This window comes from Jaculus jaculus, chromosome 2 (assembly GCF_020740685.1).
Source record: "Jaculus jaculus isolate mJacJac1 chromosome 2, mJacJac1.mat.Y.cur, whole genome shotgun sequence".
Taxonomy (NCBI): Eukaryota; Metazoa; Chordata; class Mammalia; order Rodentia; family Dipodidae; genus Jaculus; species Jaculus jaculus.
The window spans coordinates 110,127,454-110,152,328 of NC_059103.1; the positions used below are offsets into that span (position 1 = coordinate 110,127,454).

Genomic DNA, 24,875 nt, shown 5'->3' on the forward strand with positions numbered 1-24,875 from the left:
TAGAAAGACCTTTTCAAACAAATTGTAGGGTTGGAGAGATGGCTTAGCGGTTAAACCCTTGCCTGTGAAGCCTAAGGACCCCAGTTCCAGGCTCGATTCCCAGGACCCACATTAGCCAGATGCACAAGGGGGCGCACACATCTGGAGTTTGTATGCAGTGACTGGAGGTCCTGGCACCCCCATTCTCTCTCTCTCTCTCTGCCCCTTTCTCTGTCTGTCGTTCTCAAATAAATAAATAAAAATAAACAAAAAAATTTAAAAATGTAGTTACCAATTGGAAATTTGAAAATCAGGTTTCAAAGAGAATCAAATCCTTTCATCTACCATATGCTTTTATTTTATTACATTATCTATACATAAGCCCTAAAATGCTGAGACACTGAGGCTCCCCCCAATGAGGTAGGGTCTCAATCTAGCTCAAGCTGACCTGGATTCAGTCTGTAGTTTCAAGGTGGCCTAGAACTCAAGGCAATCCTCCTATCTCTGCCTCCCAAGTGCTGGGATTAAAAGCATGTCCCACCACGCCCAGCTCACATTTTTAATCAATAAGAATATACAAATGAATTTTCTACTACTCATTGTAGAATGAGACGGAGTCCATATGGCCCATACCTCAGGGAGAAGGTATATGAGGAAGTAACTTAATATGAGAAGCCATAAACAGGAAACATGTTAACTGTATCTTGAACAAAACTAAGGCTACAATCTCTACTTCTATTCCTTTCTTTGGAAGTAAAGTCTTACTTTCTGTTACAGCCCCATTTAACCATTTGGGGATATGAGGGAAATTCTCACACCTGTGTCCCTGTGAAATAACACACTGGCTCACACAGAAAGCTATAGAGGCCCTGATAATTACTGGTCCCCAACAATTTTAAGACACAGTTAAGTCCCACATGAATAAAGTGATGTTTCATTTCTTCACACTGAACTTCTCTTGAGCTCAGGAACAGACAATCTCTAAGCAGTCAAGTGTTGCTTTCCTGGCTTGGCCTGGGGATATGTATAAGAAGGTGAGGCCTTGTGAGAGGAAAACTAGTCTTCTATTCACAGTGTCCAATTTGTTGAGCCTACTGTAAAAATTATATACTATGACAATTTATTTATTTATTTGTAATAAAAAGCTTATTTTAAAAAATTAAGTTCTAAAGTAAGACCATACAATAAGAACACTGAATCAGTCCTATTCTATATGAAGGCATCAAAGACAGAAAAATATAGTATTGTTATATTATACACATAATGAATATATTCATAACATACAGCACCTGAGATTATCTAATTATTTATTATCCTCTTCAAAGACAGCCAAACTCAGTAAAAATGCTTGTGATACATCTAGTGCCAGACAGTGCTACGTGGGCAACTGGGGGAAAATGACCAATATCTGTCCAAGCAACTCATGGTCTAACCCTACTTAGCAGCAAATAACCTGTTGTGATGCTCACACAAGTGCAATAGCGGCGCACAGCCATAGTGTGAAACCAACTGCTCTTGATATGGCTAACTGATCCCCTCAGTGGCATGGGACCCATAGCTGGAGCTGGGAAACAAGTCAGAACCATATCCAACATAAGCCTGCTCTCCATTATTAAGCTACCATCAATTGTGGGCTACAAGAGGGCCTACACCAATTAAATTCTCTATAAAAAACTAAGGGTTATCTCATTTTTCGGGTGCTAACTTTACTCTCCATTGGAGAATTTGCTTCTCTTTTTCAGATAGACATAGATCCTAAGGAGAGAGCCACCCCATCATACCTCAAAAGGGCCCCAGCTGAAACTATGAACAATTGGCGAAACAAGCAAGGGTGCTGTTTTCTTGGTGAACTGGGTACCAGCACAAGGGTGAAGGAGATCAACACAGAGAAAAATCAACTCCTACCAAATCAGATTTCCAGAGACCCAGAGGCCCTCAACACCTCATCACTGAAGCAGACCAAAAATGAACCCAACATGGCTCAGGGAAATTTTGTGGAAGAGAGGGCGGAAAGAATGCCAGAGCCACATGTTGGGTCATGATATGTAGAGACATTTATCCTACCCATAAGTATGGGCTAACTCCAGAAGGCATGACCCATATACCGCAAAAAGAGGGGTCGGGGGAGGAGGCAGGACATGGATGAGCCTAACAATAGTACTGAATTGATTGTATTCACTGAGTACAAAACTAATTAATAAAAAATAGAAAAAAAATGCTTGCAATATATACAACAATGAGATTTTAGAGTTCCCAGCAGTACAATGTGTAAATTCTGTAGATATTTTCTAACTATATTAAGAAAAAGTTAGTAAGTTATTTGATACTTGTGGTCATTATTCCTGTTCCTGTATGACTGTTAACTCTGTAATGATGCATTTAAAGTAGTAGTGAAAGTCACATATTAAGCACCAGGCTAGACTATACTTGAGTAAATATCAAATTAAGCAAACATCTTCTTTGGATCAATAAAATTATTCAATGATCAGTAAAATATTCTTATGACTGACTGCAGTAAGTGACAAAATATTGCATGATGTCAAACTTTATCTGGACAATCTAAATCAACTGAGGCTTGGGGATCATATTTCAAAGAAGAAACAAATGGTAAAAGATGCTGCTAGTTAGTGTTTTCCAAGGCACCTTACTCATAATAGCAGTAGGGCTTTTGAATTACGGAACATAATCCTCAGTAGAAGGGCAACTTTGGTGTAGAAAGAGGAACTGCGCATGACAACACAGAAAACACACACCTAAGAGCATCACAATCACACCACCTCCACAGCACATCCTCATTCAAAGCCATTAGATCTCTTACCTGAATATTAACAGTAACTACCTGTGGAGCTCCTGGCTTCTACTCTTGCCAGCAACATAAAGGTAGGAAACAATGAAGTAAGATAAGGTGACCTCCAATTTTCCACTAGCTCTATTCTAACCTACCACTATACAAGTCTTAAGGAATAAAATCCTTCTTATTCCTCGGACATGATATCTTAGCACGCTGCTCCTTTCCCACTATGTAAGACACACGGGCCTCCTTCCTCCAAATGACCAGCATGCTTTAACTCAAAGCTTTTGTATTCCCTTTGCATAGAAATTATTTCCCTAGCTATTCTCATGGCTTCCTTCCTTCTCTCCCCTCATGTCTCTGCTCAAAGGCAATATTATCAACACTGCTTTGCCTACTATTCTATATTAAAAAAGTATTCTTCTTAAGCCAGCAGTCTCTATACTCAACTGGTCTGTCTTTCTCCATGACACTCATTCCTATCTAATATATTTTATATTCTTTTTCATTATTATTTTCTGCTTCTCCATACTTTGAGGTCAGTTACACTGTCTACTTTAGTTACCATCGTGTCTCTAGCACCTGGAATGATTCCTGGCATATTTCTCAAGAAAGAAAAAAGGAAACTAGAACCCTTACAAGAAATTTGAGATTCTAAAATTAGGAGAAAATGACCAAGAAGTGTTTGGAGTATCTGTTCAAATTAGTAAACAGAAAACTGGGCATGGTGGTATGTGCCTTTAATCCTAGCACTTGGAAGGCAGAGGTAGGAGGATTGCCATGAGTTTGCCTGAGACTACACAGTCTAGGTCAGCCTGGGCTAGAGCCAAAACCTTACCTAGAAAAACCAAAAGGGGGGGGGGGGGGAAGGAGAGAAGGAGGGAGGGAGGGAGAGGGTAAAGAGCATTAGAGCTATATCAAAAAGACTTTTCGAGAAGCAAATGGTACAGTTTGAATATTTATTAGCAACTATGATGGATCACAACACAGTATGTTTAAATCTCAAGGTCTCAATGATTCTAGATCATCTTTTTTTTTTTAAAATATTTTTTGTTTATTTATTTATTTGAGAGTGACAGACACAGAGAGAAAGACAGATAGAGGGAGAGAGAGAGAATGGGCGCGCCAGGGCTTCCAACCTCTGCAAACGAACTCCAGACGCGTGCGCCCCCTTGTGCATCTGGCTGACGTGGGACCTGGGGAACCGAGCCTCGAACCGGGGTCCTTAGGCTTCACAGGCAAGCGCTTAACCACTAAGCCATCTCTCCAGCCCTAGATCATCTTTATAGGATGCTAAGGAACCAATGCTTATTCAAAGAATAGTAACATTTAATAAAAGAATCAAGGTTCAGGCTGGAGAGATGGTCTAGCAGATAAGGTGCATATTTGCAAATCCTGATAACCCAAGTTTGATTCCTCAGCACCCACATAAAGCCAGATGCACAAAGTGGCACATGTTTCTAGAGTTCATTAGTAGTGGCCAGAGGCCCTGACAGGCCCATTCTCTGTCTCTCATCTATCTCTCTCTGCTTGCAAATAAATAAATAACATACTTTAAAAAAGAATCAAGGTTTGAAATTATGACTTCATAACTGAACATTTTCATCTGTATCCCACTTATTCCTGTTATTTCTGTGCTATTTGAAACAAACTCAATTATGTATCATTTCATCCATATCAAAACAACATTAAAAATCACCATAAAATTATCACACAAAATATTCTTTAATATCATCAAATGACTGATGTCCATTTCCCTCCCTCCCTCCCTCCCTTCCTTCCCTCCTTCCCTTCCTTCCTTTCTTCTCCTTTCTTACCTTTAGCCTTTCCTTCCTACTCTCCCTTCCTTTTTCTTTGTTTTGTCTGCCTTAAGACAGGTCTCTAGTCTAAGCTGACCTCAAGCTCACTATGCAGTTCAGAATGACCCTGCATTCCTAATCTTCCTAGCTCTACCTGTCAGTGCTGAGATTACAGGTATATGCTACCATTCCTGGTTTAAACAGAGCTGAGGATCAAAGCCAGGGCTTCATGCGTGCTAGGTAAGTACTCTAACAAATTCTCAGCCTATCAAGTATTGGCAGAACTATTTTTTCTTTCTGAAGGCTTTAGGGAAATACATTCCCATGCCTTTCTTAGCCCCTATGAGCTACTCAAATTCCCTGACTCATGGCCACCTCTACCACCTTCAAGGACAGAACTAGCAGAAATGCATGACATGATGTGATGTCACCCAAGACTCCCATGTGGTGAAGGACAATGGACTGAACCTGTGAAAACTATAAACAAAATAATTTTACTCTTTTAGTATTGTTTATCTTAGGTATTTTGTAAGAGAAAGCTAATTAACATATAGGATTAGTACCAAGAGTTGGAAAAACACTGAGTTCACCTATATCGATTATTATGTCATTCAGCAGGTATATACTAATGTCTAAACACAAAACTATGCATGAGCCTAGTAGATGAGAACATGCATGGTCTTTACCTTCATATGGGGAAAAATCTTTTTTTTTTTAAGTTAGAGAAGTCTGTCATTCATCTCAATGCAGTCAGAGTAGGAAATGTTGGAGCTCAGCATAAATATCAAAGCTGTAAGAATGATTCAAGAGTCACAAGCATACTAATGAAATGTGAGTTACAGAAGTGAGAAAAACTGCTCAATGAAAGTAGAAAAGAGAAAAGCTCCTTAGGTAGGAAGGAAACAAGATAAATAAATACCTTAGGCATAGAGAGGTAAGATATAAATGCGAAGATGATATCACAGATGCCAATGGAGAGAATGGAGAATCTGGAACCCAAACCATGCCTAACACCAAAGCCTATGTTTCTATATATTCATTCCTCAATGTATTACAAACCAGGAATGTACCTCATTTTAAGCCAGTGATTACAGCATGATGGCAAATGTGATCCTCAAAGATGATCGAAACCCAGAAGTACTAACCTATCAGTCCAGAAAGGCTAGTAATAAGACGATCATTCCTAGTATTTTCACTTCCTTAGTGAGCCGATTTGGCTAATTTAGGAATACTATATTAAAGCATTATTAATTTTGTATCTTGTAAAGGCATCATTATTTTCATTTGGCTTTATGTTGTTAACATTAAGCATTTCATATACTCTGTGAAATGTTACCTTGTTTTCTACAGTATTTCTTTTTTGCTAAATCTGCTGCCTATTCTTTAAGCCAATAGAATTAATAGATGCAAAGTTACTGAAATAAATAATATGCTAGGGAGATGGCTCAGCAGTTAAAAGAAAAATCATATGACTACATGGCTGGATATCTCATGTTTTGAAAAACATTTAGGAGCATATATGTTTGTACTTTTGTGTGTATGATTAATAGAAGCCACAAAGAAAATTATGAGAAAATCTAGGGATAACCATAAAATGTTTTTGATTCATGTAAAATTCTGTAGTATTTTATTCTCATCATCAGAAGACTGATACTGAAAATATCAGTGACTATGAAAACCCCCCAAATTAAAAAAAATGTGTCTGTAGCCCCAGCAAGGCAGAAGTCATCTGTCAATTTATGGTGTGAAACACAAATGCCTCAGCTGCAAGGGGTGTTTGTGTTAGAACACTGGGGTTAATCTTGTATGCATATAAATAACTGGGCCACATCAAAGTGACATTCTGGCACTCTTGGGGTGGGGAGAGATAAATTACTGTAACTCAACAGCTCAGAATATGCTCTCAAAGGCATGGTAGAAATTTTACACATACTAAATACAGTAGCAGTGATGGCAACACACGTCCACATCACTGTGCACAGTGAGTGCTTTCTTCTCTGCCCTTTCCCAACCGTCTCAAACAGATGGTGACCAAAAGGGGCTGTGCATATTGTCTGTCAAGTTCCTTATGTTGAGAGCTTAAACAAAAATCTACTTTTTATAATCCAGGCACGAAATCATATCCAGCAGAAATGGAAAAAGCTAAGCCAACATGTAAGATTATAGGACTTTCTAAGGTTTGTTTAATTTTGATTAAGTGGAATCAAAGACTTGTTTAACGCAACAATTAAGAGCAAAATTGAATAGATTAAGTGGTTATCATTTCTCTTAAGCAGTGGAGAACGCTGGTATGCATGCCATAAAGAACTGGAACAGGTGCACCCCAGGGTAAGTATCAAATCTCCCCACAGCTTCATGAGATTTGATTCTTCCATTAGCAGCTATTCTTTCAACATTAAGAACCCAGATTAAGCTGGATCTAGAATGTCTTAATTAAAGTGAATATGGGAACTTGGGTTAGGTACCATTCTCTTTCGAATTTCTTAGATCACATATCAAAATTCCATAGGCACAGACTTGACTTTTTTTCCCTAGTGCACTTACATAGAAAATTTCCTTTGGGTCCCAGTTACAAGGAAAAAAGAAAACCACAATTATCACACAGATAAATATATGAGATGTTACCATATCTGACTTTGCCATCATTGATTACAGTCAATGAATATTTTAATTAACTGCAATTTACACAGGATTTCCTTGGTAATCTCCATGGTAGAGAAGCTTACACTTCAACTGTGGAAAGCCAAAGAAAGCAAAAAAGAGCTCAGTGGATAAAGCCACATAAGCATTAGCACCTGAGTTTGGATCCCCAGAAACTATACAAAAGTCAGATACCATAGTTGGTGTCTGAAATCCCAGAAGCCTAGGCAGACAGGGAGGTGGAGACAGGAAAATCATGAATGAGCTCTGAGGTCAGCTAACCTAGCATTCACATCAGTAAAAAATGGGAGACACTACCTCAAACAAGATGAAGGCAAAAACTAGCACCCCAAATTGTTTTCTAACCTCCACACATTCATCATAGCATGCAGACGCCACACTTGCACATATGAGCACGTGTGTGTACATAAACACACACACCAAAATAAAAAACAAAGGAAAATAATTTTTTAAAGAGTATTCTGATAAGATTTAAAAAATAAAACTAAGCACTTGTTAAGCAACTGAAAACACACTTTCCAGGCAGAAGAGAGGGGGAAAAGAATGTAAAATCCATGGGGCAGGAAGGTATACTCTGAGGCAGTACCACCTTACCCATGGACTGACTATACATTCATGACCCCACAATAGTTACTGAAAACCCCACAGAGGAGGGCCCTCAATAGAACTGGGGTGGGGAAGAAAGGACATAGAAGTATAACTGACTGGAAATATGATCAACTTGCAATAAATATGTCCACATATTAAAACTTTCAATATATAAAAAGAAAAAAGAGTATTAACTTGTAGCTGGGTATGGTAGCCCCCATCGATGTCAGCATAAGAGGCTGAGACGGGGGGATCAGGCCATCCTCAGCTACATGAGTTCCAAATCAAGTTAAGGAACATGAGACTCTGTCCCAAAAAGTCAGGAAAATGTCTAGAGAGATGGCTCTGTGGGTAAAACAATTGCCACGTAGGTATGAGTACCCACGTTCAGACTTCCATAACCCACAAAAAAGTGGGAAAGATTGTTCAGTAGTTAAGGCACTTGCCTGCAAAGCATAATGATCTGGATTTGATTCTCCAGTACCCACGTAAAGCCACATGCACAGAGTGGCATATGCGGCTGGAGTTCCTTTGCAGCAGGCTAGAGGTCCTGGCATGCCCATATTCATTCATTCATTCCTGTATTCTCTCTCTTTCTCTGACAGTGTTTGCAAAACAAAATAATAATAATTTTAAAAACTTTAAAAAGCTGGATGCAATCACAAGCATCTGTAATCCTGCCTGTTCTATGGATAGATGGAAGACAGAGACAGGAGAATTCTGAAAGCTCATGAGCCAGTTATCTCAAGAAAGAGTGTCCCACCCCTTGCCCCCCGGCGACAAATAAGGTAGAAGGTGAGGACCAGCATGAAGGGTTAGCCTCTGACCTCCACATGCACAGAGTGGCATACATGCTCTCACATCTGACCTAACAAACAATACACACATGCACACACATCTGCTCATATTTGGATAACAAAACATGGAGGGACAAACATTCCAATTTATACTTACACTAAATCCAAAATTCTGACATGCATTACTTTTGGATAAAGAAGAAAATGGATTTGGCTTAACCATCTTTCCCCACTAATTTTCATCCATTTTATAAATGAAAATACAAACTAACCTCATAGATAGAGGAGGAAGGTACTAGGGCTCAAAATACCCATAAAAGTAAATTTCCACCAAGTAGGTAAAAATAAACAACAACAAAAACTGATGCAGAAAGAAAGAATGGAGGGTTTCCCATGTTGAACAACACATTGTCTCAATGATGAGCATAACCTATTGGGACATTTGAAAACTCAGAAAAATTCAGAGAAGGATGTAGGATTCTCCATATCAAAGTGTCCTCATGATGAGCATAAGCTATGGGACCATTTTAAAATGCAGATCCTCCTTTTGTTTCTACTATTAGTACTACCTCTCATAGATGCATCTTTGATTAAAGCTCTAAAATCAAAGAAAGCTTACCACATTATCCAAAGTTAAGTTTGAAGTTTATATCCTTCTAAAAACAAACTCCACTACTCATTGTTTTAATGCAGGCAGAAATAAAGTATCTAGCATAATGGTATAATGTTCAGAGACACGAGCCCAGGGTTCTATGATATCCCAGCTGAGGTACTAGAACAGTCATTATTATCCATCTCAGTTTTTTCATCTGGAAAATAGCAATAAGTAGCTCAAAATGTGGCATTATAAATGAAATGTTTATACCTTATTCTTGCTGGGTCAAGTAGCCCACATTCTTGCTCTGGAAAAGTTACATGTGCAGAGACATTTAAAACTGTTTTCTTACTGATCAATTCTCTGATAAGGTTTCCTTTATAAAATAAATACATATTTCCTATATACAACAAGTATATATTCTTTTGTATAATAAATGTTATGTAATAAAATTGTAAAAGAAAAATGTATCTAGTCTATATTATGTTCAACCTTTGTTGCCAATAAAATGAGATGTGCTAAAGAAACTCCATAAATGTCAATTATTATAATACTATGACATAAAAACTTAAATAGTTAACAAAGCATCTATGTATCCAACAGCTACTCAATAGTTGGATAGATACAATGTTTCTATCCAGGAATTCTAGGTACGAGAGATCTATCTAAAAATAAGGCATTTGTGTCCAAACAGTTTTTCTTTTTAAGAGTGCTGCATATAAGCAAACCTGCAACCAGTGTATCTCAGGCTTACTGCTGCACAGGGGCTTACCATCAAGTTGCCTCTATTGTGAAGAACTATGAACCATAACATTGTCTGATATATACGGCTTGATTCTAGAGTTAACAAAGTTTTTCTATAAAGAGCCATGAAATTGATATTTCAGACTGTGACTTTTACAAACAGTCAAGTCTGTACCATGGCATGAAAGTAGCCTATGAATGATATATAAAGGAACAAGACCTGGGTGTAGTGGCACACGCCTTTAACCCTAGCACTCTGAAGACAGAGGTAGGAAGATCACTGTGAACTCAAGGACAAGCTGGAACTACAGTGAGTTCTATGTCAGCCTAGGATAGACTGAGACACCACCTCAAAAACAGAGTGAGAGAAGTCGGGAGTGGCGGCGCATGCCTTTAATCCCAGCACTTGGGAGGCAGAGGTAGGAGGATCACTACAAATTCGAAGCCACCCTGAGGTTACATAGTGAATTCCAGGTCAGCCTGAGCTAGAGTGAGACCCTACCTCAAAAAACAAACAAACAAAAAAGAGCAAGAAGTCAGGCATAGTGACACATGCCTTTAATCCCAGCACTGGAGAGGTAGAGGTAGGAGGATCATTGTGAGTTTGAGGCCACCAGGAGACTACATAGTGAACTCCAGGTTAGCCTAAATTAGGGTGAGACCCTACCTCAGGAAAAAAAAAAAAAAAAAAAAAAAACAGAGAGAGGGAGGGAGAGAGCAAAGAGCATTGTTGTGTTTCAATAAAAGTTTATTCATAAAAATAGATGGCAGGTGCACCAGCTAACGCAGTCCTATTTTGCCAAAGCCTGATTTAAAACATATGCATGAGTTAATAGTATAGGAATTCCTTATGAAAAGTATTTATGAACAAATCTAAGTATCTTCTTAGAAAAGGGTTAATATGCCAAGTTAAAAGGGAAATGTGAAGAAGGAAAAGCTTCCACAGATATGTACTTAACATCAACATTGGAAAGCTTCCAACGTGAAAATTAAAACAAAACAAAACAAAACAAAACAAAAAAATAAACCAGCATTTAGAATGAAAAAAGCAGGCAGTTAATGGTGTTACTCCCCCCACCATTTGAGAATCGTAATTTTAAACAAATTGTACTTGATGTATGGAGAGAGTGCATACTTCCTGTATCACACCCCAATTTGACAGTGGACAGCTCCACTTTAGGTCTTTGTGGCAAGTAGACTGTTTAATGATGTCAAGATGCAGGGAGCAGATGGCAATGAAACATTATTAGAAGAGATGAAATTTGTGCAACTGGTAGCCGTTTACTTACTCATACAAAAACTTTTAAATGGGACCAATAAATCTATCTATCTTAGCTAAGCAAATCTAGTTATCTCGATTTATTAGTGTAGCACAAAGCCTACAATGAAATTTGGGATGGTTGTAGCAACTGTAATTTCCTTTCTCACTCCTATCTCCTTTAGACGTCAAATAAAAGGTAGAATTTATATCCACTTATAACTGAGATGCACATCATTCAGTCTTTGATCAATCAAATCTCACAAATATGAGTCTTAATAAAAAAAACCCTCAGAACTCTCCAAATCTCAGTGTATTGTGAAATTTAAAAACAAACCTTATTTTATTACTAAAATGTAGCATCCACTAGAGGCATGGTATGACAGAGTGTTGCATTAACTAGAATCTGAGCTAAATGATCTGAATTTTAAAAATGAAGTATATTTGCAAAGAAAGTGTTACCTGGGCTGGAGAGATGGCTTAGCGGGTAAGCACTTGCCTGTGAAGCCTAAGGACCCCGGTTCGAGGCTCGATTCCCCAGGACCCACGTTAGTCAGATGCACAAGGGGGCGCACGCATCTGGAGTTCGTTTGCAGTGGCTGGAGGCCCTGGCACGCCCATTCTCTCTCTTTCTCTCTCTCCCTATCTGCGTCTTTCTCTCTCCCCCTCCCCTCAGTCATTCTCAAATAAATAAATTAAAAAAAAAAACCAAGAAAGTGTTACCTTAGCAGATCTTAGCCACTGGCAGGCATCTAATTTATTGTAATTACCCTAGACAAGAACCCTTCTTGTTCCATGTTCACAAGATCTAATCCTCCTTAAATATATTTACTGATTTTATCTTGTGACACAAAATGCACATCCCAGGGTCAAAATGACTGGGTTCATTTCAGTACAGAAGTCTGGACAATTGCTTTGCCCTGTCTCAGGGCTTCCATCTTATTACTCACATGATGCTTGTTTTAATGGCAACAACATATATCAAGTGTACCATGAAGAAAAACAACTTTTAAAATTGAAAATACCATAAAAACAGTTCTTACTGCTAATGAATGATAACCACAATTTTACTTTTTCCTTTCTAGGTTTCCAAAGTGGAGATGATGAAAATTTCCTCAAGACGGTATAAAAGGAGCTATAGTTAACTAAGTGTCAACATCTTTCTTTGTCTCTTGATACTCAGGTATATGCAGATATGTGTGCAGAAGCAAGAGGGAAACATCAGGTGATGTTCCTCAAGAATGCTGACCACTTTAACACTTTAACAGGGTCTCTCACTGGCCAAGAGTTTGCTGACTAGGCTAGAATGGCAAGTCAGGGAGCTTTCTCCCTGCCTCCCCAGGGCTCATATGAAAAACACGTGTCACCATACCTGGCACTCTTCTGTGGGTTCTGGGGATGGATCTCAGGTCCTCATGCTTTACTGACTGAATCATCTCCCTAGCCCTCAACTAAGTATTGATTTAGTCAAAGTTTGCCTTTTACCCTTTTCCATCTGCTCTCCCAAATATGCAGTGTCCCTAAAAGATTTCCAACTAATCACACATATTTACACCTTACTTGCTCTGTAAGTGTCTAAAATACAACTTACATTCTAAAAAGAACTGTTTTATGTTTTCACATTATTTTCAATTAAGAGCCCTTGCCTTTTCTGCAAATTAACATGTCTTTTTTATGTTATGACGAGGTAAAGAAAAAACCTCATAACTAGTACAGGCAGACATTTAATCTCAGCTGATTCACGGAATAGAATGGCAACTTAAGAACAAACCCAACATGACTCAGGGAAATTTGTGGAAGAGGGGACGGAAAGATTGTTAGAGCCACATGTTGGGACATTATGCACAGAGACATTGCCTCTTACCCAAAAATGATAGCTACACCCACAATGCATGACCCACATTCCCCAATGATGAGGGTCCCTGTGGAAGTGGGAAGACAGGGAGGAGGCTAATGATGGTACCAACATGGTTGTATACACACTGTGTACATAACTAGTAAAAAATAAAAAAGTAAAAGAATGTGGAGGAAAAGCTATGTTCAAGGCTCATGCCTGTAATCGCCAAACCTGAGAGACTGAGGCAGGAGATCAATGAATTTAAGGCCAGCCTAGGCCACATAGCAAGGAACTAGCTCCAGAACTGGAGTTTGTAAATTACTAGATACAGATAATACTGCACTAATTACAGCACTGCTTACATACACAACCTTTAACTCTTAGGAGAATTTAAGGCTTCAGGAGATTAACATCACCTTTTCCTTAAGCAATTTGGTATTTTAAATTATTTTTTTATTAGTTTTTTACTCAGTGAATACAGTCAAGTTGGTATCCTGGTTAGCCTTCTCCCTGACCTCCCCCCTCCATAGGGACCCTCCGGAGCCAAGATGGTCCACAATTTGGTATTTTTAAACAGTTGCCTTTGTTAGACAGTGCTTCAGTTTTATACAGGGAATGTTTATGGAAGTTTAAGTCTGGTAGGAAGAACAGCAATGTCCTGACAGAACAATGTTGCATCCCTTAAAATACAGGAAGTGCCCCAAAGCAAGACAAACTGATGCATGTGTTTCCTCTCTCCCTGACTGGCATGTGCCCAGGAAATGCCAGGTACTGTGCTGGTGCTCTTAGTGCAAGTTAGTAAAACCTGGCTCCTGCCCTTCAAAAGGTATGAAAACAGTGGTCAAAAACACAAACACAGGGCTTGAGAGATGGCTTAGTGGTTAAGGTGTTTGCCTACAAATCCAAAGGACCCAGGACCACATTAGCCAGATGTATAAGGGGGTGCCTGCGTCTGGAGTTCGTTTGCAGTGGCTAGAGGCCCTGGCGCGCCCATTCTCTCTCCCCCCCCCCTCTGTCAAATAATAAAAATAAAATATTTAAAAAAACATAAGCAATTAAAATGAAAATTTTGATGAATGCTATGACATAGACCAATGTTTTTTAGGACCACAGAGAAGTAATAAGTAGCTAACCGGAAGGCTCAAAAACAAAAAAAAAAACCCACTTCACAAAGACGCTACTAGGAGGTTTTTAAAGAGTTCACAGAAGGTTTTCTGTATTGAATGGATAGGAAACATTCTTAAACTAAAAGGGGCAGTTTGTTGTCAAAGCTGACTTTATTTGCTGTCTCTATTTACTATGCAATACTGTTCCTAGACTGTCAGGGTTACCAGATTCCATAAACATAAATGACTAAATGCAAAAATATGTATAAAATGTCATTTATATATATATACATTATATATTATACACACACACACACAAATATGAACAAAAATAGCATGAACTTGTAAAATTACCATCAGAAAACTGAGTTCAATGAATGATGGGGCCTGATATCATAAGACACTGCTTATAATCCAGAAAATTTATCATTTTCATTTTGGGGAAACTAATTCCAACATAAAATGTCTCTTTATGACTAAGACTGGGTTTACTAAAGACGCTTGAATATATTGGATATGATAGCAATTTATTATTTTCGCATATTTACATCTAGTCATTCAAGTTTACCTCATCTGGTAACTAAGTTACACAGAATCTAGGAAAGGCATTGCTTAGTAAATTAGGTCACCTCCAGAAACATGGTAAGATTCTTTAAACTTCACCACTAAATTCACAAAGGTTTGCAAATTCTTATTAGCCACTCATTAATTATAATACAATATGGAAGTTTCATGAATAAAACTTAATAAAAATACAAATATCTGAGCTGAGGATGTTTCTCCATGGCACAGCACACATCTAAGCATGTGCAAAGCCCTGGGTTTGATGCCCAGCATGGAACGTAAAACTCCAAATGTGGATTTAAATAGGTTTTTTTAAAAGTACAAATCCTTGATTCTGACAAATAAACAACAAGTAACCCTTACATTTTATGTTCTTTTCTAGATTCAAGTAAATGTTTCTATAGGTATCATTATATGCAATTTGTAAAAACATAATTACAAAGACACAAGGCAATACACTTTTTTTTTTTTCCCATCCTTTGGTTAGCACTAATGTTTAAAGAAGGTGAATTAGAAAAATGCCTAAGAACCCATCAGGACATAGCTATCACGCTCTAATTCCAAGAACTTTTAAAGTTATGCTGGAAATGTCATGGAACTATCAAAAATATGACTGTTGACTTTAAGTGTTGTGTTTCATGTTCTTCTTTTACAGATCAAAAGAATTTGTGAAGCTGATAACTTATCTTAAAAATTTACAAAAAATGGAATAACTAACTTTCATATAACAAGGCAACATATTAAATACCTATTTTTAGAACTGAGAACAAAATAACAGCAGCATACCAAAAATATTCTGTAATTTGAGCTAAAGATTATATTATTTCATTATAATTTCACAACAGGAAAATATTTTTGTCAGAGAATATTTTTCACAATATTCTTCAATACATGTTTAGAGCCTGTAATTTTTTTCTCAGACTGATCTCTATAATTTCTAAAAAGAACCATATTTTAAGTCTTAAGCATATGAACTGACTGGTTGGTCTGTTTAATTATTCATATTTGGTAGACTCAAAGAAGAAAAGATTCTGTCGCCCTCTTGTGGCAATTTTGTTGTACTGTATTCTCCTGGACTTCAAATTCAATTTCTTAAACAAACAAAAACAAAAAACCTGAGGAGATACTAGTATTGCCTTTATATTTATTACCTATAATCTCACTCTACTAGATACTTATACCTCAGAAATTTGGAATTTTCCTTTTGATCTTGTCAACATGCTCCTGTTACTTTCCAATTACCATACCAAAGACACAGTTAATATTAACTGCACATGCCAAATAATTACATCAAATCTCCATTATCATGCAAGGGCACTAAGTAAATGGAAATAATTCAAAATTGATAAGATTTTTTCATAATTTTCCCCTAACAGAATAAGCCTTGCTGAATCAGTAATCTAGAAATTTCAGAAGCTAATAATACTATTCCCATCATTTCAAGTTTTGAAAAGTAGAGCAGTCTCGATCATCTACAATGGCGTGCACATGTACTCACACACACACCTGTGTAGCCAGATGTGATGGAGCATGCCTTTAATCCCAACCCTTGGGAGCTGAAGTAGGAAGATTGCTATGAGTTTGAGACCAATATGAGGCGCAGAGTGACTTCTAGGTCAGCCTGAGCTATACAAGGAAGCCCTGCTTCAACAACCTTCCATAAAAAGAGGAAAAGGAAAAAAAAAAAAACATTCGTGTGCATACTGGTTATCTAAGAACTTCTTTAAAATTATTTTTGTTCATTTTTATTTATTTATTTGAGAGAGAGAGAGAGAAATAGAGAAAGGCAGATAGATAGAGAGAGAGAGAATGGGTGTACCAGGGCTTCCAGCCACTACAAACGAACTCCAGATGCGTGCGCCCCCTTGTGCATCTGGCTAATGTGGGTCCTGGAGAATCAAGCTTCGAACAGGGGTCCTTAGGCTTCACAGGCAAGCACTTAACCACTAAGCCATCTCTCCAGCCCTAAAAACTTCTTTTTTAGACATACCACTTAAAAATCTAGTACAATTATATACATATCCCATTATATTAAAGTAATATAAGTATTCAAGAGACAATTTAAAGTCTATAGGAAAATGTGAAAATATTGTGCCATTTTAAATCATGGAGTTGAGGATCTGTAGATAAGGTGTAGAGTCAATCTTCCACAGACACTGAGGGACAAAACCATGTAAACTATACACACTATGAAATAACATGCACAAATAATGACACATGGTGAGGGCCTGGACCCAGGCAAATGACTATGATAATGAGTAAAAGTTTGAGAGATACTAAGAAGAAACTATTTATCTTAGTTACTATGAAAACATTAGGGGTACAGTATAAAATTTAGGTCCTACTGTTAGTGACTGGGAACACTGGTGCTATTCACACAGACAGGAAATCTCACTGTCAGACATGCTGTATTTGAAGTAACACCAATATACACCGGAATTCATCAATGGGTTGAGAATATAGAGGCCACAGTTATCAACTGCCAGGTAGTAAAATGGACCTAGATGACAGACCATCCAGGAAAAGGGTAAACAGTGAAAAGAGGTGCTGGAGAAATGACTCTTGCAAAGTCTGCTAGCCCAGGTTCAATTCCCAGGCACTCACGCCAAGTCAGACACAATACGTGGCACATGTACCTAATGCTTATTTGCAGTGGCAAAAGACCCTATTGCCTCAAAGTTAACAGCACAAAATAAGAACCTATAAAGAAAAGATCAATTATTGTTCAGAATAATTGGGATTGTAATAGGAAATTAGAAACGAGTATTTGAATAAGAACAGTCACTTTCTCATAAGATGTATCACTTATGATGAACTTTGGGAAAATGAATAAGAAAACTAAAGATTCAGTGATGCTATGATAAGGGGGATGAAATGTGCAAATAAACTAAGATTCCCATGAATATGGATCTTCTGTGTAGTTATAGTAATTGGTTAGATGTCATTTGCAATAAAACTAATAGAACTAAAAAAAAAAAAAAAGACCCTGGTATATCCAGACACACACGCACACATGCATGCAAATCAATGAAAAACAACTTTAAAAAATGAGTAAAAGGATACAGCTGAATTTGGGAATGGCAACATTTTAGTATAGCAACATCCTCCTTTTAATGCCTGCTTTAGTCAACTAATGAGAAACTTTATGTTGGAGAAATAGCAAATGATTTAGACCTCTTCATCATGTACATCAGCAAACTGAGAACTAAAGAGGTTGGATACCTATGTGAAGACGTTATCTACAGAAGTAAATGAAGATTGAGGTTTCTAGACTGAGCCTGGGATGTTGCATAAAGCTTTTTTTTTTTTAAGGTAGGGTTTCATTCTAGCCCAGGATGACCTGAAATTTACTATGTAGTCTCAGGGTGGCCTCGAACTCACCATGATCCTCCCACCTCTGCCTTGCTGGGATTAAAGGAGTGCACCACCACACCCAGCGCATAAAATTTTTAAATATTCTCTTTCTAGTACTATGCCCTTCTTTCCCTTTCTGCTTTGCAATTCTTTAGAGAACAAGAATTAAAATATCCCCTTTACCATTATTGTTGGGTGACAATTGCTGGTCTGGATACACAACAGCCACAAAAACTCTCCTATTTCCAAGGATAACCTTCTAACAATGTAGTTTGTTATAACTAAGAGTTCAAACTTACAGAACACAAGGAAACAAGGAAACTACCAATTCTACAATTATGAAAAGCAAAGGGCATCTGTTTAAGACACAGGGAATACTGGTGAGATACTTTAAAGAGCAAAGCAACCATCACTGTTCTTTATAGTTCTCTCTAAATCTTAGATGGCTGAGAACGGGTTTCACTATTAAATTCTAGCTTACACCATAGAACATATTTTCCTAAGTACACTCATTTATGGATAGCCAAGGGTGAGTGACCTTCTTGGAATACCTGCTTGGTCTGGCCGTTGCCAGCTTGATGACTTGACAGCACTGGCGGATCCTACAGGTTTGAAAGCAGCAGCAGTTCTCAGGCCAGCCGCACCTGGTCTACCCGAGCCTGGGCTTTCCACGCTCTCGGGGCCGCTCCGGGGTGAAGCTCCTGAGGCAAGCTGCTGAGTAGGCTCCTGAGTGCTACTGCAAGGAAAATTGGGAAACACAGCCGGTGAGGAGGCAAAGATCCAGCTTAGCAGCATTTCTTCCTTTTTCAAATCTACCAATGTCTTTACACAAAAAGACAGTGGATATTATTTTAAAAGAAAACTCTGGAAAGGGGTGAGGAAGGTTAACAGGACCCGGGACATAAAAGTGGAAATGGGAATACTGGAGGCAGAAGTAAGAGCAAGGAGACAGGGGGCAGGAATAGGGAAGAAGGTCCATTCAAAACACCATACAAAGAAAGCATTATGAAAATTTATAATAAAACCTGTTGCTCTGTGGGCTGATTGAAAGAGAAAAGGAACTATGAAGTCATAACTGAGGGAAGGAAAGATTTCGTCTATTTGAGAAGGAGAAAACCAGGTAGTATTTGCTGTATACTTTGCAATTTCTTTTCATTTGACCTGCCTTGAGACACTGGCCCCATCCTGTAGACGAGGATTTAATGGCCCCTTACTATTCCTCTTTCAACATTGCAGAAGCATCAGGAGTTACTGGAGTACCCTTGATTATCTTCATGAAATGGTGCCAAGATTTCTCGTCTGCACATTCTTCTGACATCTTATGAATGGTTTCCCTAATGGTGGTTAATGTTTCTACTTTTATAGTCACTCACTCAGTAGTATTTAAACATCTACCACATCCCAGATGTTAGCACAAAGGATGTTTCTTGCCTAATTGAATGCCTAGTATTCTGAGTTCATAATACCAGGGTTAAAGGAGCCTAGTTTACCATTATCTTCTATCAACCACTCTTAACCATGTCCTCACGTGCTGGCTTCACTTTGAATCATACAGCGTGCATGTATGCATGCACACACACACACACAACACTGATTTATATTGAACACCTGATTTTATTCTGAGAGTCTGAAATGTTGATACAAAGTGGATGCAAACTTATGTAATAAGCCGCTAATAAAAACTTTGGGTCTGTCCCAACTCCTTAGTGGAGGAATTAAACTTGTCCATGTGAGTCCTCAGGGAAAGGACACTCTTAGAAACATGTGCCTCATTTTTGCCAGGCTTGCTCCACAGACTTTTTTCATTTGTTTTGCTACATATTCTTTTACTGAAGTAAACTGAGTCATGCATACAATTAAATGCTGAGTTCTGTAGGTCCTTCTAACGAGATACTCTGGGAGTAGTCCCAGAGTGCCTGAAACTAAACAACTTGAGGAACCACACAGGAGGTGCTTTAACTTTCTTATTCCTATCTTCTCAAATTCAAGTATAACAAAGCCAACATCTTTTACTCTTTTTTAACACTGCAATAAGAAGTTAAGACACGCTGGAAGTTAGAACACAGAATCCAATGAAGTTTGTTTTTTAGTGTGTGTGCTGTACTGTGGGACCCTCTACTCTCGTCTGCTGTAAAGGGTACAGGCCTATGGTGGCCTGAGCAAATGGGTATCCCACCCCACTCTCTTCCAAACCTGGTCCTGTTGTGAGCTAGAGTCTTTACTAATTCAGGAGCTTGGGGGCTGTGATGATTTTCATTTCTCTGTTCCCCTGTGAGACTGGGCTACTAGCACACTTGGTGATGTCCTGCTCATTACACAGGATCTGGAAATTCGAATTCTGGAAGTCTCATGACCCCTAAGACCCTCATTCTTGCACAGGAGGTGCAGTTAATGCTGAGCCACCTCTTCAGCCCCCTTCCAGGGAAATTTTTAAGCATTTTAATAATCTCATAAATAAAAACTAAAAACATACTTGTTTAATCGGAATGATGAAGACACACTGAAGTCAACATGAAAGCAACAATGGCAACAACTCAAACGTTAAGGCATGGAAAAATGGACGCTTTATAAAGCTTTGTGATAGGCACACTCCTGAGTTCTATAAGCCTTGTTACTTAAACTTTACATGAGGACAATACTTTGCTGGTCAAGAGTTCCATGCAGTTTGAATAAGATAATTAAGTATAATTACTTAAAACTCAAAATGTGAGCTTAAAATACAAAAAAAAAAAGGGGGCTGGAGATAGGACTTAGCAGTTAAGGCAGAGTATCACATTATGCCCTTTTTTATCAGTCTGCCCAATAAGGACTAAAATGGAATGATAAACTCTTGGCTACTTTAAGTAAATCATTTTGTTTCAGTCTTCAAAAATTAAAAGCACACAAAAATACAGTAATAGAACAAAGGGTGTTTTCTAAAACTGTGCTAATAAGGAAGAAAAAGGAATCAAACAACTTTAGTGTCAGAACCTGATTGGTCTAGATTTTCACATTCTTTATCTGTATCTGCTTAACTGCTAGTACTGATAAAGTATAGGGAGAGATGAGGAACACTTGGAATTTTAAGTCTATCTTCAAAGGTAAAACACTGGATAGTAACTGGGGTTAACTTTTACTCTAATTACACGTTTAAATAGAGAAAAACCTCAAAGTATACCATGGATTTTATTATCAGTATTTAAGCTAAACTTTTCCTTTTAGCTAAAGTCTTGCCAGGAAAATGATACACTAGCATATACATACTAAAACAAAGAACATTCATGGAAGAGCATTAAATTATTAGCAATATTTTATTTGAGTTCCAACAGAAATCTATAAAATTGACCTGAATATATGGGGTGCAGGAAGATCATGGATAAACTTCCAAAAAAACTATACTTGTAAAAAAAATTGCATTTTCTTAAGCAAAATTCCTTAAGAGCTTTTATACCATAACATAAAACACTTAATATACTATAATGGAAATAAACAAGTTTGGTATTATATGTTAAATTTTATTTATTATTTATTTATCTATTTGAAGTGATGGCAATAGGACCCACTGTCTCATGATTATTAGTCCAACAGTATGCTACTGAGCCATTCTCAATAAAGGTTAGCATCTTACAAAAGCAAAATTCAGAGAAAAAACATGTGTCACAATCTGATCTGTTTCTGGGGGTAACCTTCTCTCTAAGTTAGCAAGGCTCTTCTCAAACCCACATTCCTACACTCCAGAATGTCAACTAGCCTATCTTGGCAAGAACCATTTCCCAAAAATATATTTTGTCTGTATTTTCTGTTTAAAAGGGTGGGGGGTAGTCTAGAGAGGTGGTTCAGCAGTTAAGGCACTTGCCTGCAAAGCCTAACAAATCATTTTGATTCACCTGTGCCCATATAAAGTCAGATGCACAAAGTGGTACATGCATCTGGAGTTCATTTGCAGTGGCTGGAGGACCTAGCATATGTATTGTCTCTGTCTGTCCCTCTAATTCTCTCTTCTCAAAATTAAAAATATTTTTTAAAAGCACTGGCTATTGACAGAGCTCTAGAACTGTGTCCCCATATACGTCCCATCAGTCCATAACTGCAAGTACATGTCTATATGTGCATGAAGACATGTGGCATTGTAGGCAAGATGTACACAGTACTCTATCAAGTTCTATAAGCTGGTCCAACAATACTCATGCACACAAAGTAGACTCACATGAGTTAGCACTCTGTCTCAGAACAGACTCACTTTAGACAAAGGTATCTGCTCATTAACCCAATTTTACAAACATAAGACGAGTATGATCTACTGCACCTACCTCGAGTTAAACACCTCACCTAAAGTTATCCAGAATTGTAATTCAGTATATTGGAAACCACTGTAACACTGTATATAACAAGTATCTAACAAATGATCTAATTATATCAGGTTGTTATAGTAATATAATTATAATCATAATTGTATACTCCATCACTGATTTTATGTTGTTAAAAATTATTTTATAGCATTACCTCACTGTGATTATATCTTTAGTAAAAGGGATATTCTTATTTTTAAACTATGCCTAATAACTTTTGGTCTAGTCATTAAGTTCAGAAGAAATACTAATTTTGATATTTTAGCACTGCTACAGTTTGGATCTGGAATGTCTCTCCAAGGCCTGTGTGTTAAAGCCTGTGACGCTAGTGGGAGGTGTTGGAGGCTTTAAGAGGCAGAACGTAATGGGAGGAACGTATGTCATAAGGATATACCGTTGATGGAGCTATGAGAACAAAGCCTTTCTGTCTCCATGAAGTGAGCAGCTTTGCTCTACCATGGTGGTTTTCCTCCCCATGAGCTGCCTCACCACAGACCCACAAGCAATCAAGCCTTCCGACCATGGACTGACACCTTAAGCCAGAACAAACCAACTCCTCATAAATTGCTTATCTCATTTTTTTTCACAGCAACATAAACACAAGCATTTCCCAGAAATAGTGAAACTTGAGTCACTTTTCAAGCAAATAATCCATGTATAAGCACTGTAATAGTCAACCAAAATCAATTATTATGTTATTTTTTACTGTTTCAAAAAGCAAACTTACTAATCATTTGACTATTATAATATAGCTATAATTAGGTGATAAAAAATTAAATATTGGCATAATTACACATAATACCATATCAAACATCAAGTGTACCAAGAAAAAAATAAAAGGACCAAAAGGAGAGTTACAATCACACAAAACCACAAGCTTGTGCAATAGCATTGTACTGACATTATAGTTAATTGAAAACTAGGTTCAAGTGAGGTCTAGGACTTTCTCATCCAGTCTGTTAATATGGTCGTAAGTCTTAAAAGGAAGTGAATCATCACATACCATATCTACCCCATAGTACCTGTTTTTTCTAACATCAATGGAGCCAGTTGTCTTGCTGGAGGACTGGAGACAGGAAAAAGCTAGAGGCTTGGAAACAGGACTGATACAAAGTACATCCAGGAGGGAGTGGCAGGTTTGAGGACTGGAAAGCCTGGCAAGCATTTAGAAAGAGTTTTAAGTAAGAAGTTACAGAGCCAACAACAGAAAATGGGTTTTAAGGTCTGTGATTTGAAGTATTTCCTTTCAGGGTGAGAAGAGGAAGTGTTAAGCAATGAGAGAGATGATGAATAGAGGGCATAGATGAATGACATTACCCATGAATGTAATATTCATTAAATTTTCACCAAAATCACATAAAGCAATTTCTTAAAAAGCATCTTTTCATAAAAGTTATAGAAATTATATAAAAACTGAGAATGAGGAAAAGGGATTGCAGAGAGCAGTTAAGACTTTAGTTGACCCTCTAAAGGTTGTATAAGGTAGCATTGATGGACACTTAGTTTATGCTTGATTATGCTTCACATGTAAAAGCTGAAAGTTGTAAAAACTCTAAAGTCAATAGGCACAGCAGCTGGAGAGAGAGCTCAGTTAGTCAAGTGCTTGCCTTGCAAGCATGAGGACCTGAGTCTGAGCCTCAAACCCATGTAAGAGGGCTGGAGGGATTGCTCAATGGTGAAGGCACTTGCTACAAAATCTAACGACCTCAGTTCAATTCCCCAACACCCTCATAAAGCCAGATACACAAAGTGGCACATGCATCTGAAGTTCATTTGCAGTGGCCAGAGCCCCTGGTGCTCCCATTCTCTATCTCTCTGCTTGCAAACAATAAAACACAATACAATAAAATAAAATATTTTTAACATGTAAGAAAAAAATGCAGGCATGGTGACATGTGCTTACAATCCCAGTGCAACAGAGGCAGAAACAGCTCATTGCCCAGCTAGTTTAGCCTAATTGGCAAACTCCAGGCTAATGAGCAACTCTACCTACCCAAAAAGGATGGATGGCACCCCTGCTGAACAACACCAAGGCTCATCTGTGACCTCAGTGCACACGCACAAGTACACACAAAAAATAATGGGTGGAAGTATTACACATAAATGGTAGCAATGAAGAGAGATAACGAGGTGATTTTTAAAGACCAGTATCATATCTCATAGGATTTACCCACAGACTAGATAAAATATCCCCTGTACAAGGAAGAGCTTGCAGCAGAGTTGTTTGATGAGCTTGTTTCCTTTGAGTGACCTATGAGAAAGTGGAGAACACTGGTTCTCAGCAGAGAGACACCACACATGTAGTTCTACCTGGTCTTTGCAGCAAGGATGGCATTCACAGTAGCAGCCGCATTGCTCACAACTGCAGCATTGTATCTAGCAGGAGAAGAGAAGGCATAAAAGTTTCGAAAAGTTTCCAAAGAACCTTTCACATTTCTTGTGGAGCTGCTTACACTGATAAGTAGGGAAAGAAA

General features: G+C 38.0%; 1 protein-coding gene across 9 annotated transcripts in view; it reads right to left on the reverse strand.

The window, feature by feature from the left end:
• Pdlim5 (PDZ and LIM domain 5) overlaps positions 1–24,875 on the reverse strand; it is a 194,403-nt gene that overhangs the window by 31,455 nt on the left and 138,073 nt on the right. For 8 of the 9 annotated variants that reach the window (XM_045142934.1, XM_045142932.1, XM_045142933.1 and 5 more), the window contains one exon: positions 18,625–18,809. In XM_045142934.1, the coding sequence (XP_044998869.1) occupies positions 18,625–18,809 (185 nt within the window). Of the gene's footprint in view, positions 1–18,624; positions 18,810–23,423; positions 23,556–24,711; positions 24,856–24,875 lie in introns of all 9 variants that reach the window. The other variant, XM_045142939.1, reaches the window with a different exon arrangement.